The 18,072-nt window shown below is 42.5% G+C and overlaps 1 protein-coding gene across 5 annotated transcripts in view; it reads right to left on the bottom strand.

Moving 5' to 3' along the window:
• LOC127447102 (contactin-associated protein-like 5) overlaps positions 1-18,072 on the bottom strand; it is a 126,267-nt gene that overhangs the window by 49,549 nt on the left and 58,646 nt on the right. For all 5 annotated transcript variants that reach the window (XM_051708662.1, XM_051708663.1, XM_051708666.1 and 2 more), the window contains 4 exons: positions 15,634-15,777; positions 5,559-5,832; positions 3,180-3,323; positions 2,231-2,402 (listed from right to left, as the gene is read on the bottom strand). In XM_051708662.1, the coding sequence (XP_051564622.1) occupies positions 2,231-2,402; positions 3,180-3,323; positions 5,559-5,832; positions 15,634-15,777 (734 nt within the window). The remainder of the gene's footprint in view (positions 1-2,230; positions 2,403-3,179; positions 3,324-5,558; positions 5,833-15,633; positions 15,778-18,072) is intronic.

The raw sequence follows: 18,072 nt of genomic DNA, 5'->3' as shown, positions 1-18,072 counted from the left end.
CGGATTGCAGGCCAAGAGAATCGATATAAGATTGAACTGTCCGATTTACACCCCAAGTAAACTGCTCGTACCATCATCCAATGACAGGCCATCTTACATCCTCTCCGAGTGGCAGTGGGAGAGGGGGTGTGTCTTATAACTTAGTAAAGTTCATTGGTTGCTCCCACAAGTCAACAATCCAATGGCATTTTTTTAACTTGATTCTCAATTGGTTAAAGAAAATGAAAAGAAAAAGGAAAAAGAAAAGGAAATGCAAAAGCAAAACAAAAAGGAAAAGCTATTGGAAAATGGATGAGGAAAAGCAACTGGCAAATGAATAAGAAAAGCAATTGCCAGATACCTTTTTAAAATGCAATTTAAACAGTGCTTTTAAAGAGCATTAAAAAGTGCATTTAAAAGACTCATTAATTTACTAATTTATTGCTACATTTAATGACATTTTAAACATGAAATAAATATGATTTATTAATGCACAATTTTATTGTTAAATATAATGAAATTTTTAAACATTATTTAAATAAACACATTTAAATGTGTCTTTTTATTTATTTTTAAATTGACTTATTCAATTTCAAATTAATAGATTGATAATTTATTCCTTCATTCTTTTTTAATTTGCACTCCTGGGCTTCAGCTGGTATGAACTGACAAATGTTAAAAGAAAAGGAAAAGTCAAACAATAAAGAAAAGCAATTGGCAAATGGATGGTGAAAAGCAACTGGCAAATGGATGAAGAAAAGCAATTGCCAAATGCTTTTTAAAATGCCATTTAAAAAGTGCATTTAAAAATGACTTATTAATGTGCTATTGTATTGCTAAATATAAGTACATTTTAAAACATGAATTAAATAAACACATTTAAATGTGTCTATTTATTTGTCAATTTTTAAATTGGTTTCTTTATTCAAATTTAAATGTGTCTATTTATTTGTCCATTTATAAATTTGTTTATTTATTCACATTTTTATTTTCAAATTAATAGATTGATAATTTATTCCTTCATACTTTTGTTAATGGCACTCCTGGGTTTCCATAACTGTCTGTGGCTGAGATTAACTATGGAATAAAGACTGAATCAATTATCAATCTGAGATCATTTAAAGATGAAGTGTGTGATTTCTGTGCCATTAATGCCACAAAATGAAATCGCAGAAACAATGACTGAACAGGTTTTCCGAACAATCCCCCCATTGGCCGGTCAAACAGATAGCCCCTCCCCAAACTAAAGCCATTAGTTTAACCAATGATGCTTCGCCAGGATGCTCAAACAAACAGCAATGTTTTGATAGTGCCACAGAACTACAATGTTTACACTTTTTCAGTGACATCAACCAAGAAACTACTTACAATTGTCTCTGCATATTAAGCTGGAATAACAGAAAGTATCACCAATGAAAAACACACATCCCCTATAATGACTTCATGTTTTCTATGGAATCTTTTAGGATAAGCATGATTATTATGAGTGTTGTAGGTAGAACTATTTGGCATTTGACATACATCCTCTTGTTCTGCAACAGACCTTTAAAATAGATCAGCTCCCAGCATACATTCTAATGATTTATCTTGTTTACTCAAAAGAAAGTTAATAAGGAAACAAGAGCAGAAATCTCTCTTCCTCCATGCAAGGCCACTGTAGACCTAGGGGACCACAGGGGTCGCATGGTTCTGGGTCGATGAGGCCTCTGATTCCAGTATGTGGTAATGAGAGGAAGTGCAGAAAGCAGCAGTGAGCTTGTTAGTGGACCGCTAACCTAAATGACAGTGCAAATGAACTTCCTCCAGTTCAAATTAGGGCTCTGCCATCAGACAAGCTCTGAAAGCAAGACCTGAACCCTTAATGACAAAGAACATCTAAAAGTTTCCAAGGTGCCACAAGTACACTAAAATCCAATCTATATTTTTGTGGTAGACAGATTTAAAGGAATTGTTGATATTGTTATTTTAAATCCATAATACTTTTTTTCAGTAGAACACAAAAGGAGATGTTAGGCAGAATGTTAGCCTAAGTCACCATTCACTTTCTTGGCATATTTTTCCATACAATAAAAGTAAATGTTTACTGGGGCTAACATTCTACCTAACATCTCCTTTTGTGTTCCATAGAGGAAAGTCATACAGGTTTGAAACAACATCAGAATTAATAAATTATGACAGATTTTTACATTTTGGGTAACAGAAATCATGCTTATGTTCAACTGTTGGAGAAACAGTGATGAAAACTTTGTACCTGTCACGAATACCACATAAGTCAAACTGTAGCTGACTGTAGCTGCCTAGACGGCCTTGCTGGACCAACATAAGATCCACAGGTTGGTTGTTAACAAGGATGAGCCGGAAACAACCTTGAAAGGCCATTGTGGGATTCAAGCAGCTGGAGTCGTTCTGGGATGCAGGACATCCTGAAATAACAAATGAAAATACATCTGCCTGTAGAGATGGATACTATAATAAAAACAACATATTTAAAAAAACAAAAAAACAAAAAACAGAAACAAAACAGTACTTTAAAAGTGGTATTGTCACCAACTACATTATATCACTTATATCCTTCCAGTTTATCTTCTATGGCTTCATTTACCTGTGCATAAACATTTATATTTATAAAATATGTTAAAGCTGAAGTACAGGTTACTCGAATACTCCCCCAGACAATCATGCCCCAAACTTACACCACGGATTGAGTCAATGTTGCTGTGTTAGACTGGTCAGGATTCTCAAAAAAATAGAGCAATGTTTTTAAAACCACATATACAGTATACAGTGACTGCATTTTTCAGGGGAATTAATCTACAAGTGACTTACTTATAGTTGTCGCTGCATATTAAGCTGAAGTGGTAGACATATTTTAACATTGAAAAACATACACACTTCACCTTTAAGACACAATAGTGTGACAAGTTATATTATCATGATATATTTTTATATACTTATTATATAAATGTAATATATAATTACATACCATTAGCTCTACTATACTGTTTTATTTTAAACGCTTTAAATGTGTTTTTTGCCCAAGGGTGTGAATTATATTTTATGAATAATTTGTTGCAACTGAACCACATTGATTTGAAAATCCATCAAATTTTCCAGAATACAAATAACTCTTGCTAATCCTCACCGCAACTGTGACAAATGATCTTTGAATCCTTTCTGTTAATGTTTATGCACTATTTTACCTCCAAAATAGTGTTTGTCTTTTGGTTCCAAGTAATTGTCCAGCTGGATGGTAGATGCAGGCTCATTGTCTAGAGTCATGATGATCTGTAGTCCTCTAGTGTTGAGGCTCACAGAATGCCACAAACCATCATTCACCCTCTGTCCTGTCAATCAAAAAACACCATGCACTGTTTTAATGAAAATATGGCTACAGTTTTTATGAAAATGAAAGACCTTCTTGTGCAACACAACTATTTCAGAGGGAAAGTTATGTCATTATCACCCCTTTGTAGTTTCAAACTGGTCTTTCTTCCATGGAACACAAAAGGAAAGGTTAGCTAAATGTAGTTGGTTGCTCTTTTCCATGTAATTAAATTCAGGCCAGTTTTGTGAACCAGATCAACCTATTCATTGACAAGATCTGACTTAAAAAGAATGATTTGTTCACTAATCTGACATTGCTACTTGTCTAATGAACTCTCCTAAATTTACCAATGAGAGCTAAGGCAGATGTCAAGATTTTATGTGAATAACAATTTAAATTTCTGTCTGTTCCCCATGCAAAACTCTCTTTTGGCTTTTAACATGGAATACAGTTCATGAGTCATATAGTCCATTTTTATGATACTTTTATGGTGCTTTTTTGGGCCTTTTTAAGCTTGAAACCTCCAGTCACCATAAATTGTCATTGCATGAACAAAAGCAACTAGATTCTTCAAAACATCTCCTTTTGTGTTTCACAGTAGAAAAAAAGTTAAATGGGTTTGGAATGACATGAGGGTGATGTTGTTAAAGATAAATTCTCTTTGAGGTTTGATTTAATTAATTCTGGCCATTACATGTGAAGGGCACCCAAGCTGTGTGTCTACAGTTTCCCCTGTGCCAGCCATCTGTTTGTCATTTGAGCTCAAGCGCTTCACTTCTTCTATCTCAGTAATTACACATTTCTCTATTTTAGTCAATGATCCTATGTAGAGAGCTAGACCAAAAAAAAAAAAATTTCACCTGAACAGATGGAGGGCGCCCTTCTTCCCCCTGCAGCATGCTGATTGCTGTCGAACATGAGGTTCCCTTAGCCTAAAATCCGCAACTGTCTGAGACACTAATCTTGTTTAGGCCAGCATGTATGTTTCCCTTGATCTTTTGTCCAGAATGCTGGACAAAAAAAAAATTATTGTTTTTGCTTTTGTGGGTGAAGAGATAAGCTGTAAGTATAGACTTGTATACTACTGGTTCTCATTGGTGAGGAGAACACTGAAGAAATTCTGTGCTGTCCTGTGCTGTGTAAGTAATAGAAATGTCTTTACATTGGCTGAACTTAACTTAAAAAGAGAGACATTTATAGTCTTGATCACTATGTGCATATAATTGCTGAAACTGAGCTAAATTTCCAATTAGACTCCTTCAAAGCAGTCATTTTAGATACTAGAATATGTCATGCCTGAATGAAAGTGACAGCTCTAGCATTTGATTATAGCCAGCATTTCCATGTCACTTGCTGAAGCTTTATACCTTTTACATTTTGCCTGCTTCATGTTAAATTGCTAAGCTCTGCAGGATGAATGATAAAAAGAATAAACACTATATCAATTACATTATTTAGCAACATGAGTGTCATTCACCTCTTTACCGGTTTATTGAATGATTCTTCACCTTTTCATTCCATGTTCAGGGGTGAAATTTAATTTGGCCACATTTTTGCAAAAAACTTATTTCAAAAACCTGCATCTTATTCACCAACCACCCACAATCCAGTTTAACCAGTGCTAAATTAGTTTAAATAGTGAAAATTTTAATTAAGTAATTGTCATTCTTTTCAGTGATAACAAACCTCAGTTTCTATTTAATTTAGGCTAATAATATGCCTTATATAAAATGCAATATGGTACATATCAAGACACGCTGTGTAATTGAGCACACTTTCTGCATTTTAAAGATATGATTCAGGTGTCTGGATCACAAGGGTAGAACGATTCTGCAGAGTTCTGCATCCTCAACAACCGTAGCATAGAACCAACCCCAAAAGTTGGGAATTGTAGTATGAAAACTGCAAAATTTTGGGACGTATTTGTGCCGTTACCTGATTTGCATAATTCCTTTAGTACTTTGGTTGCTAAAGCAACACAGACAGCATGTGTAAATAAACAATGATATCAGCAGGCACAATTCATTCTTAGTGAGTTTCAAGTTTTTTTAAGTAGAGAGCATGTGACAGATTCGGTATATGTGAATCCCAGCACTTAAAGGACAAAAACATATTACGAAATTGTACATTTACCACCAGGTACCCTCAATGCAACAATCAAAACCATTTTAAACCTTTGTATTTTTGAGAAAACTGGTGAACTTGCATATACAGTACGATTAAGCTACAGATGAGCAGACAGTAATCTCCTCACCAGCTGGCACTTCTGACATCTTCAGAGTTGATGTCTGGTGTGTTAAGTGGAGGCGTCCACTGTTGATCTGCAATATTAGGTACCGAGGCTCCTGAGCAGAGATTAGTGGACTGGAGAGTAGCAGGCCATCAGGGTTCCAGGTACGAAACTGCAGGCGCACTGAAGGGCCCTCCAGGACTGGTGCAGGTGTAGGCAGTGACAGAAAGCTGCTGCTGGAGCTCTGAAATGTGGCAGCCACCAGCAGTGGTTCAGAGCAGGAAAAGGTCACGTTGCCCTGTGAGAGGAGAGAAAAAGCCAAAGCATCACTTTACATGCTTTCAGGAAATGACCACAGGGGAATTCAGTCTGAGTACAAATGACCCACTTGCATATCTATTGTAGCTGATCGTGCAAGAGAATGGCCATCATATGTGAGAGGTTAATCACTGAACTTATGTAACTGTATATATTCTTTCAGTTGTTTGACAAATTGCTAGTAATGTTACTCATTTGTAAGTCACTTTGGATATAAATGTCTGATAAATGATTAAATGTAAATGTTAACTGTAAACCATCTGACCAATTTTCTCCTGTGCTGTGACTGTTGTCATGATGTCATCTTCCTGCAACTCTAGAGAGATTAGTCACATGCCATTTATGGCTCAGGTGATTGGCTCAAACAAACCTGGCTGCAGAACTGTGTGCCCATGAACAAAAATAGCAGATTTCAAGTCATTAACATCCAAAGGGTCAGCTAAGCAACTTCCATTGACAGTAGCTCTCCTAGGGCAAAACTTTGCAGTTTTAAGCCAGGCAGTGAAAAAGTCTCAGTTATGTAAAACGTAACCCTGGTTCCCTGAGTGGGAACGATATGCTGCTTAATCGCAGTGGGACATGCCCTGAGTGTTACGTGGTCTGAAGCACTTGTACAATCATGCCAATTTATTGGCTGGTGGTGCTTAAGTGATGCCTCTAGGGAGCTACGTCATGGGCTCCATAAAAGCGCTTGCTTTGGTACCATCGAGTCAAATTTTCTGCAGGGAGGCACGAGCCTATGCAGCTGCTAGAGAGTATGGCCAGCTTACGCAGCATCTCGTTCCCACTCAGGGAACCAGGGTTACGTTTCACGTAACCGAGACGTTCCCTTTCATAGGAACTCGAGCTGCATAATCGCATTGGGAACGATATATATTCACGCCATGCGAGTAGCTGCCAACTGTCTACACCCATGTGGTAAGCATGTAACGGCGCACAAGCGAGCTAAAGATTCTGAATAAAACAGAGAAAATTTTGAGTTTACTCCTTTTCCAACAGAGAGAACCTGGGAAGCAGGAGTCAAACCCTCATCCAGATTATAAAATCTAACAAATGTACGCAGAGAGGACCACCCTGCTTCCATACAAATGTCCTCCAAGGACGCACCTCTAGCCAAAGCCCATGAGGATGCCATGCTCCTCATAGAAAGGGTTTGAATACCCGAAGGCGAAGGTAATCCGCACACTTCGTAAGCACTTGAAATTGCATCAGTAAGCCAATGAGACAGTCTGTGCTTGGACACCGAAACACCGCTGTTGCAGTCACCAAAGCACACAAACAACTGCTCTGACTTACGCCACTGGCTAGTACGGTAAACATAAATTCACAGCGCCCGAACTGGGCAAAGCATATGCAATCTTTCATGCTCCTCCGACTCAAATGGGGGAGGATAGAAAGCCTGAAAATTAATAGTCTGTGAGCTAAATGATGTAGAAGCGACCTTGAGCAAATAGCTCAAATGAGGTCTTAACACCATTCTTAAACACCCTGGTGCAAAATACATACATAAGGGATTGATCGATAGGGCATGCAAATCACCAACACTTTTAAACAATGCCAATGCTACTTGCAGGGCCATTTTAAGAGTCAGAAACTTGGGAAAAATCCCATAAGGGAATGTGGACGGAATGAAAAGTTCTAAGCCTGCGTACCCCGCATATAAAACGAGAGACAAGAGAATGTCTACCGACATAGACTCCATTGATAAGCACATGCTCAGCTGCTATAGCGACAACATAGACTTTAAGCATTGCCGGAGCAACCCTGGCCCCAAAATGCTCTTGCAGAATATCCAGCACTGTACCGACAGGGCAATGAACTGGATATTCACCTCGCGCTGTACACCAAGAAGCAAAAATACTCCACTTGAACATATAAAGCTTCCTAGTTGGAGCTCTAACATTCAGAATGGTATCAGCCACAACAGGGGATAACCTATCATTCAAAAGAGCGTCCCATTGAGGGGCCATACCCATAACTTCCACAAGTCTGGCCGGGGGTGCCAAATGCTGCCCCGAACCTGAGACAACATGTCTGTTCTGATTGGAATCTCCCAAGGCATTTCCTCCAGGAGAGAGACCAGAGTCAAAAACCATTCTTGAGATGGTCTAAAACAGTGCCACTAACAGAAACCGAACCCGATCCTCCTGAACTCAAGCCCCGTCTGGACAAGAGATCCGCCCCCAAATTCAACCGGCCTGGGACATGCACGACTCGTAGAGACATCACATTGTCCTGTGCCCACAGAAGAATGCGATGTGCCAGTCTCAGCATGGCATAAGAACACACTCCTCCCTGGCGATTGATGTAGGACACCACCATCCTGTTGTCCGACCGGATGAGGACAAGGCTGCCTGAATCTCGGGGAGGAAAATATTTAACGCCAGCAGCACCTTGAACATCTCCAGACAGTTTATGTGGCAATATTGCCACTGGCCTGTCCAAACTCCGTAGGCTGAATGACCCTTATATACAGCACCCCATCCTGTGGGGGAGGCGTCTGTCACTATATTTTTGCGGTGACACACCTGTCCCAACGCAATGCCCGACATCAAAAGGCGGGTCTGTTTCCATGGTAACAGAGTTCGGTAGCACCCACGCGTCACTTTGAAGAGACGGAACGCATGCGTCAGTGGTTGAAGTCTCTTTGTTGAGTTCATTCAGCATTGAAAAGGTCTCGCATGCAAAATGCCTGGGGAAATGACAGCGGAAGCCATTATCATGAGCCCCAAAAGCATGTGAAATGTTCTTGGAGGGAGAACGCATCCCACTCTGAATATCGCTAGACACTGGCAAAATGACAGAATGCGAACTGGAGACAGACGCACCTGCAGAGTCTGTTGCCCTGGAAACAGGACACTCTTGTCTAGGTTACACACAGCCCTAGATCAAATGGCTGAGAATGACATCTCAATGTTGGGCAGCCAAAGACTCTGAGTGGGAAAACACCAACCAATCATCGAGATAATTCAAAACGCGGATGCCTTGAAGCTTCAAGGGCATCAAAGCTGCATCCATGCATTTTGTGAAAGTGTGTGGTGCCAGTGCAAGTCCGAACTGAAGGACACAAAAATGTATATGCTTGCCCCCGAAAGCAAATCTAAGAAAGCTCCTGTGCTTTGGTGCAATCTGAATATGGATATAAACGTCCTTCAAATCTACTGTCATAAACCAGTCCCCTGGCTGCACTTGTGACATTATTTGTTTCTGCATCAGCATCCTGAATTGACATTTCATTAGAGCGAAATTCAAACGTCTCAAAATCCAGAATGGGACGCAAGCCGCCGTCTTTTTGCGGGACCAGAAAATAACAGCTGTAAAAGCCGCATTCTCTCTGAGAAGGGGGAATCTCCTCTATTGCCCCTTTTTCTAAGATAAAGTGAATTTCCCAAATTAAAAACAGGGCTTCCCGAACAGAAACGTCTGTCGGAACAATCACATTGAACACCGGCGGAGCCCGCCTGAATTGAATTACATAACCATGCTTTATTGTTCGAAGTACCTAGTTCGAAATGCCCTACAGCTGCTGCCAAGCCAACAGATGGGCAGACAGAGGGATTAATGCATGACTTGTAACCACTAGATGGTGTTCTTGGCTTACTTCTGGTGACTTCACCAGAACCAGCGGCACAGCGGAGGGAAACCTTCACTTCTCCAATACTGTGGCTGGTTGAAGGGAATTTGATAATGTTTTTGCCTTTATTGTATTTAGGCATGGTGATGGGCACCCTGAAATGTATCTAGAGCAGGGATGCTGACAGAATAAACCTTTTCCCTGGTGTTTGAACGGGGAAAAGCGTATGAACACTGGGGGGAATGTTTATTTGTGAAAACTGGTTCACCACAACGGTCCCAGCATTCTTTATGGGGGGACAACATGTGGTGCTGGAGACAGATGCTGCTTAATCGCAGTGGGACATGCCCTGAGTGTTACGTGGTCTGAAGCACTTGTACAATCATGCCAATTTATTGGCTGGTGGTGCTTAAGTGATGCCTCTAGGGAGCTACGTCATGGGCTCCATAAAAGCGCTTGCTTTGGTACCATCGAGTCAAATTTTCTGCAGGGAGGCACGAGCCTATGCAGCTGCTAGAGAGTATGGCCAGCTTACGCAGCATCTCGTTCCCACTCAGGGAACCAGGGTTACGTTTCACGTAACCGAGACGTTCCCTTTCATAGGAACTCGAGCTGCATAATCGCATTGGGAACGATATATATTCACGCCATGCGAGTAGCTGCCAACTGTCTACACCCATGTGGTAAGCATGTAACGGCGCACAAGCGAGCTAAAGATTCTGAATAAAACAGAGAAAATTTTGAGTTTACTCCTTTTCCAACAGAGAGAACCTGGGAAGCAGGAGTCAAACCCTCATCCAGATTATAAAATCTAACAAATGTACGCAGAGAGGACCACCCTGCTTCCATACAAATGTCCTCCAAGGACGCACCTCTAGCCAAAGCCCATGAGGATGCCATGCTCCTCATAGAAAGGGTTTGAATACCCGAAGGCGAAGGTAATCCGCACGCTTCGTAAGCACTTGAAATTGCATCAGTAAGCCAATGAGACAGTCTGTGCTTGGACACCGAAACACCGCTGTTGCAGTCACCAAAGCACACAAACAACTGCTCTGACTTACGCCACTGGCTAGTACGGTAAACATAAATTCACAGCGCCCGAACTGGGCAAAGCATATGCAATCTTTCATGCTCCTCCGACTCAAATGGGGGAGGATAGAAAGCCTGAAAATTAATAGTCTGTGAGCTAAATGATGTAGAAGCGACCTTGAGCAAATAGCTCAAATGAGGTCTTAACACCATTCTTAAACACCCTGGTGCAAAATACATACATAAGGGATTGATCGATAGGGCATGCAAATCACCAACACTTTTAAACAATGCCAATGCTACTTGCAGGGCCATTTTAAGAGTCAGAAACTTGGGAAAAATCCCATAAGGGAATGTGGACGGAATGAAAAGTTCTAAGCCTGCGTACCCCGCATATAAAACGAGAGACAAGAGAATGTCTACCGACATAGACTCCATTGATAAGCACATGCTCAGCTGCTATAGCGACAACATAGACTTTAAGCATTGCCGGAGCAACCCTGGCCCCAAAATGCTCTTGCAGAATATCCAGCACTGTACCGACAGGGCAATGAACTGGATATTCACCTCGCGCTGTACACCAAGAAGCAAAAATACTCCACTTGAACATATAAAGCTTCCTAGTTGGAGCTCTAACATTCAGAATGGTATCAGCCACAACAGGGGATAACCTATCATTCAAAAGAGCGTCCCATTGAGGGGCCATACCCATAACTTCCACAAGTCTGGCCGGGGGTGCCAAATGCTGCCCCGAACCTGAGACAACATGTCTGTTCTGATTGGAATCTCCCAAGGCATTTCCTCCAGGAGAGAGACCAGAGTCAAAAACCATTCTTGAGATGGTCTAAAACAGTGCCACTAACAGAAACCGAACCCGATCCTCCTGAACTCAAGCCCCGTCTGGACAAGAGATCCGCCCCCAAATTCAACCGGCCTGGGACATGCACGACTCGTAGAGACATCACATTGTCCTGTGCCCACAGAAGAATGCGATGTGCCAGTCTCAGCATGGCATAAGAACACACTCCTCCCTGGCGATTGATGTAGGACACCACCATCCTGTTGTCCGACCGGATGAGGACAAGGCTGCCTGAATCTCGGGGAGGAAAATATTTAACGCCAGCAGCACCTTGAACATCTCCAGACAGTTTATGTGGCAATATTGCCACTGGCCTGTCCAAACTCCGTAGGCTGAATGACCCTTATATACAGCACCCCATCCTGTGGGGGAGGCGTCTGTCACTATATTTTTGCGGTGACACACCTGTCCCAACGCAATGCCCGACATCAAAAGGCGGGTCTGTTTCCATGGTAACAGAGTTCGGTAGCACCCACGCGTCACTTTGAAGAGACGGAACGCATGCGTCAGTGGTTGAAGTCTCTTTGTTGAGTTCATTCAGCATTGAAAAGGTCTCGCATGCAAAATGCCTGGGGAAATGACAGCGGAAGCCATTATCATGAGCCCCAAAAGCATGTGAAATGTTCTTGGAGGGAGAACGCATCCCACTCTGAATATCGCTAGACACTGGCAAAATGACAGAATGCGAACTGGAGACAGACGCACCTGCAGAGTCTGTTGCCCTGGAAACAGGACACTCTTGTCTAGGTTACACACAGCCCTAGATCAAATGGCTGAGAATGACATCTCAATGTTGGGCAGCCAAAGACTCTGAGTGGGAAAACACCAACCAATCATCGAGATAATTCAAAACGCGGATGCCTTGAAGCTTCAAGGGCATCAAAGCTGCATCCATGCATTTTGTGAAAGTGTGTGGTGCCAGTGCAAGTCCGAACTGAAGGACACAAAAATGTATATGCTTGCCCCCGAAAGCAAATCTAAGAAAGCTCCTGTGCTTTGGTGCAATCTGAATATGGATATAAACGTCCTTCAAATCTACTGTCATAAACCAGTCCCCTGGCTGCACTTGTGACATTATTTGTTTCTGCATCAGCATCCTGAATTGACATTTCATTAGAGCGAAATTCAAACGTCTCAAAATCCAGAATGGGACGCAAGCCGCCGTCTTTTTGCGGGACCAGAAAATAACAGCTGTAAAAGCCGCATTCTCTCTGAGAAGGGGGAATCTCCTCTATTGCCCCTTTTTCTAAGATAAAGTGAATTTCCCAAATTAAAAACAGGGCTTCCCGAACAGAAACGTCTGTCGGAACAATCACATTGAACACCGGCGGAGCCCGCCTGAATTGAATTACATAACCATGCTTTATTGTTCGAAGTACCTAGTTCGAAATGCCCTACAGCTGCTGCCAAGCCAACAGATGGGCAGACAGAGGGATTAATGCATGACTTGTAACCACTAGATGGTGTTCTTGGCTTACTTCTGGTGACTTCACCAGAACCAGCGGCACAGCGGAGGGAAACCTTCACTTCTCCAATACTGTGGCTGGTTGAAGGGAATTTGATAATGTTTTTGCCTTTATTGTATTTAGGCATGGTGATGGGCACCCTGAAATGTATCTAGAGCAGGGATGCTGACAGAATAAACCTTTTCCCTGGTGTTTGAACGGGGAAAAGCGTATGAACACTGGGGGGAATGTTTATTTGTGAAAACTGGTTCACCACAACGGTCCCAGCATTCTTTATGGGGGGACAACATGTGGTGCTGGAGACAGATGCAGAATTTGATCAGGAAATTATCAAAAAAACGGTCACTCTGAATGTATTTACAGCAGAGGACAAGATAAACCATCTTCCCTAGCATAGAACAGGGAAGACTGTACGAACATGGAGCTGAATTGAGAGCAAGCAGGCTCGCCGCAATGGCCCCAGCATTCTTATGGGGGGACAACATGTGGTGTTTATGTTCACTGTGTGTTTTGTGTACACCTGAGCTCGATGAACATCAAATTCTGTTATGCATATCTCGAGACCCCTGGTCATGGAGACAGAGGCTGAATTTGGGAAGTGTTTTTTATTTTATTTATGTTCCCTCCCCAGCAATCTATGGGGGAAAACTGAACTATATTCTGGTTGTCGGATGTTCGAGGCGCATATAACGGCAAACTCATTCTGATACTGACCGAAGAGCAAAACATTTATACGGTCAAATTTCATTCACTCGGCTCATCCTTCATTACACAGCAAGCCCATCAGGCTCATGTGTAGACCTATTTTATCAAACATTGAGTTATATTACACGAGCCCCTTGGAGACAGAGGCCAAACTCAAGCTGAAAATATTCAATACTCGTTTGCCAATGTAAATTATGGGAGAAACTGAGCTAAATTGGTGTACTGAAATAGGGGTTAGACACTAACTGATCCCAGCATATAATGGGGGAAAAACGTGTAGTACCCAGCTAGTGCGAAACACCCTCATGAAGAAAAGCATCACCTTGACCAACTTGTTCCCCAGCGTGAGCCACAGGGGGAAAACACGAGGGTAATTCCAAATAGAGCTGATAATAGCTCAAAGTCATTCCTTAACATGATGCACTTGGTTAGACTGCAAAACCATTGTGTGTAGATCCAACACCTGACTGAATAGAGCGACATCCATGCGGCTACCGAAAAATCGAGCAGAGATAACAGTGTGCGTCTCCTGTCTCGCCAGAATGCCTGTGTGGTCCACAAACGGGCGAAAGATAAAATAAACTAGTTAAAATACCTCGCATCTCCTGATATAATCCCGAAAGAATAATGGCACCGACTAAGCACTCCATGCATTGGTTCACCATCACTCTGTTGGGGAATATTCTCTTATTCCATCTTCCTTGTTCTGTGGCAGGGCTCACCGGCCCATGCATGATCCCCTCTGCCGCGAACAGTTCGCTTCGAACAGGGAGAGGAGAGAGAGAAAGGCCGAGGCCCCCCCTCCATTGCCTTATTCATGTGCATTCTCACAGAACGACACAGAAAAAGACAATAGGGACAAAGGGGCCAATTGTTTCCTTACCTTCCAATGACGAATTCTCTCATACAGCGATTTTTAATGGCGATGGCTCAAGACGTGCATGGTAACTCTTTCACATGCTTTGTTCGTCAGATAATGGCCGCCGAGCTAGGCCTCAGAGGATGTCCGATGAGACTCGCGCATTCACTTAGGGGAAGGGTGACAAACACGAAGAAGAACCCGATGTCCGTTCGCACTCCAAACTTCTCAAACACAAAGCCTGAAATCCTAAATGGCTCCCGCACACGGAGCACCAAATCTGGAGGCCGTGGAACCGGAACAAGTGGGGATAATGCCTTGTGGTGAGAAATTGCGAACCTCGAAAAGTGCAGCTGTCCCCGTCGGACCCTTTGGAAAAAAACACATTAAAATTGCTCTGAAATTTATGCTGTATATACAACGTCCTTATGTGTTCGCCACTCAAAAGGGAAGATTAATAATCCTCGCTTCAACATGATTTGCTGCAACAAACACGGGCTTTATGCACTGAAGAACAGAAAATCTGACTGGATTGTGCAAAGCGAGCACTATTATGGAGCCCGTGACGTAGCTCCCTAGGGGCGTCCCTTAATCGCACCAGCCAATAAATTGGCGTGATTGTACAACGGCTTCAGACCATGTGACACTGAGGGTGTGTCCCAATGCGTTTACGTAGCTTGAGTTCCTACGAAAGGGAACCTTTAACGTCGAAGTGGAAAAATAACACGATAATGCAATGTTGAAAAAGCTGATAGTACAGAACATTACACAGAGAATGTATAATGACTATTGAAATAAAGAGGCTGGGAGTCAGACAGGCTAAACCTACAAGAGCAGCAGGCAACCTAGATAAATGTCAGCAGCATATAGACTGAATACCAGCCCTCTCTTCTCTGAATTGATTCAGTCTGGGTTGTCTAATCATTTTTATTTTGAGAAATAAAAGAGCATGCAGGAATGTGTCTTAGAGATGTCTCCATGAATGTAATGATTTTAAAGGCATTGTTCTTTTTTAATAAGTGTTAGGTGGGTTAACATGAAACAAAAGCATTATTCGTTCTGTCAAAAGTAACTGGTAAAAATTTTGAAAACATTATATACGTATATACTGTATATAAAAGCGTGAAATTCTGCACAGTTTGTCCACACCTTTAATGATTCTTGCTTAGAATTAGCAGAAAAGTTATTTGATATGATCAATGCATTAGACTAGATAGTCACATTTGAGTGGAATGATCACAGCATTACAACTACAGAATCTCCTTTCCCAAAATGTATTAATTACTCACCACACTGTATATCTGAGGCTTGCGCCGTTTCGCCAGGTCGATGACGTTCACTCCATTGTAGTAGAGGTTTTCCATGCAGCCATAAAAGTTACGTCTAATGAAGGTTCCAGGCTTACCAGGCAGTGGTATCCCACCAAAGCTTAGCTTTAATAGAGAATGACCAGTCATTAAAACACAATGCAAAACATTGCATTATTTTCTTCAGAATTGAGTGGTACTGAAAATTAAAATTGCAATACAACATAAAATATCCAAAAGTTATCTCTGGCTCACAGCCCTAAAATTTTTTGACTCATTTAAGGACAATTTAGGATAAACCGTTTGTAAACCCTTATCTGTAGCCCTGAATAAATTTACTTTTAATATGAGTTAATCTCTATTTACACCATAATTGACTTAAACTAGAAGTTTCCTTTGCCTATTGGAGTCAGCCTTGTTGATCAACAACTAAATGTTCCCTATCTGTCACTCACTCAACGTTGTGTCAATGTAGTGACACTAGGGGTCAATCTTGGGAGCCCCAAACACCTCTGATTTTGAAAAAAGGCCAATGGGAATTGGCGAGTGGAATTTGCATGCCACTCCCCCGGACATACGGGTATTATATGAGCTGGCTCACAACCACTCATTCAGATTTTGTCTTCGGAGCTGAGTGGTTGTGTTCAGCAAGCTGAATTACTCTGCTGATCCATTCACCTCGAAAAACTGTTGTATATACGGCGCAGTACAGTGGCTTCTCCCTCTCTGGTGAAGTGCAGAGAATGCCCCTGGGCGTTTCAGCAGCTAAGAGAGTATATTCTTCCAACTAAAAGAGTATATTTTCCCTTCTAAAAAAGTGGCATTAACAGAGAGCATCTTTTTAAAGATGCCTCTCCGTTTGTGTGTATTTCCTAGTTGTGGTCGTTACCTCTCCGCTTCCGATGGCCACAATCGCGGTTTTACATGCTTGGGCGCTGCCCATGCGGAGACAGTGTTCGTGGACGGGTCATGTTCTCACTGCGAGAGCGTGACCATGGCAACATTGCAGTCGCGGTTTTTCCTTCGTTAGAGGGAAAGACCACTCCAGCGGCTCCCCGCCTCGGTCCTTCTACCTACGGGTTTGAGGCCGTGTCAGTTAGCACTGGGGGCGATTTGGGGACCCCAATGGGAGCCACTCCGCCGGGTAACTCCCCACGGACCTCACATTCCCCAGTACACTCGTTTGCCCCACTGGGATGAGACCGCCGGCTCGTCTCAGGGCGAGTTCGCTATCTCGTATCGGCGCCCGCGAAGTAGATGAGCTCTCGATTGCAGCATTGGAGAGTGGCCTGTCCAGTCTGACGCTGAGGATTCGACTGGGCTCCCACCTTCGAGTGTGGTCACCCAGTTGCAGCCTGACATGCAGCTGGCAGCCATGCTTGCCCGGGTGGCTGCGTGTGTCAGGCTGGAGTGGAACCCTCCACCCCCCCTGAACCCTCGCAGCCTGACGATTGTTTCCTGGGCCCGGAGTGCCGCTCACGGCCGAGCCCTGCCCCGGTCCCTTTCTCTGCCCGGACCCGGTTTCTGAGCTCCTCTGCTCTCACTACCCTTGATAGTGGGGCTGCCAGGGGGTACTCGGCGATTCGCCAGGTGGATAAGGCAGTTGCGGTGCACCTGTGCCCACAAAACGCCGCCGCCACGCCGTCCTGGTTACTTTCGTAACCTCCGTTCCCTGATGGAGGGAACGAGACATTGTGTCCCTTTTGCCACAATATTGAACTACCTGCTGAAATGGCCGGGACCTTGTCTCGGCTCCTCAGCACAAAACCTGAATGAGTGGTTGCGAGCCATCTCCTTTTATACCCGTATGTCTGGGGGAGTGGCATGCAAATTCCACTCGCCAATTTCCACTGGCCTTTTTTCAGAATCAGATGTGTTTGGGGCTCCCAAGAGTGACCCCTAGTGTCACTACATCGACACAATGTCTCATTCCCTCCATCAGGGAACAGAGGTTACGAAAGTAACCAGGACGTTTGCATTACATAACCAACTTAATTTACAAGCTTCTTCAAGTTCAATCAAATTGAGGAGTACTGTAGCTCCACTGATAAAGCCGAAAGCATCATAGAAGCACCACAAAATGACATGGTTGCTTCAGCAATTGCGTTTTTCATGAGATCAGGCTGGAAACATTTCTTAATAGAGGACAGAAGTTTCAATATTTTGTCAGTGTTTACCAAAAAATGGTGTGGTGGGAAGTGAAAACAGAAATAGTAGGATCAGAGCAGTATTATTATTGCTAACAGAAACTAACACAAAAACTAAATGAAAAAATAAATATATATATATATATATATATATATATATATATATATATATATACACAGTATATATAAGTGAAAAAATAGAACGACTGAAAGTAAACTAAAATACATTTTCATGACTTCAAAACTAACAAAAATAATAATAATAAAAATAAAT

This window comes from Myxocyprinus asiaticus, chromosome 10, assembly GCF_019703515.2.
Source record: "Myxocyprinus asiaticus isolate MX2 ecotype Aquarium Trade chromosome 10, UBuf_Myxa_2, whole genome shotgun sequence".
In the NCBI taxonomy this organism is placed as follows: domain Eukaryota; kingdom Metazoa; phylum Chordata; class Actinopteri; order Cypriniformes; family Catostomidae; genus Myxocyprinus; species Myxocyprinus asiaticus.
The sequence above is the reverse complement of the archived record's forward strand: the minus strand, read 5'-3'. Positions and strand labels throughout refer to the sequence as shown.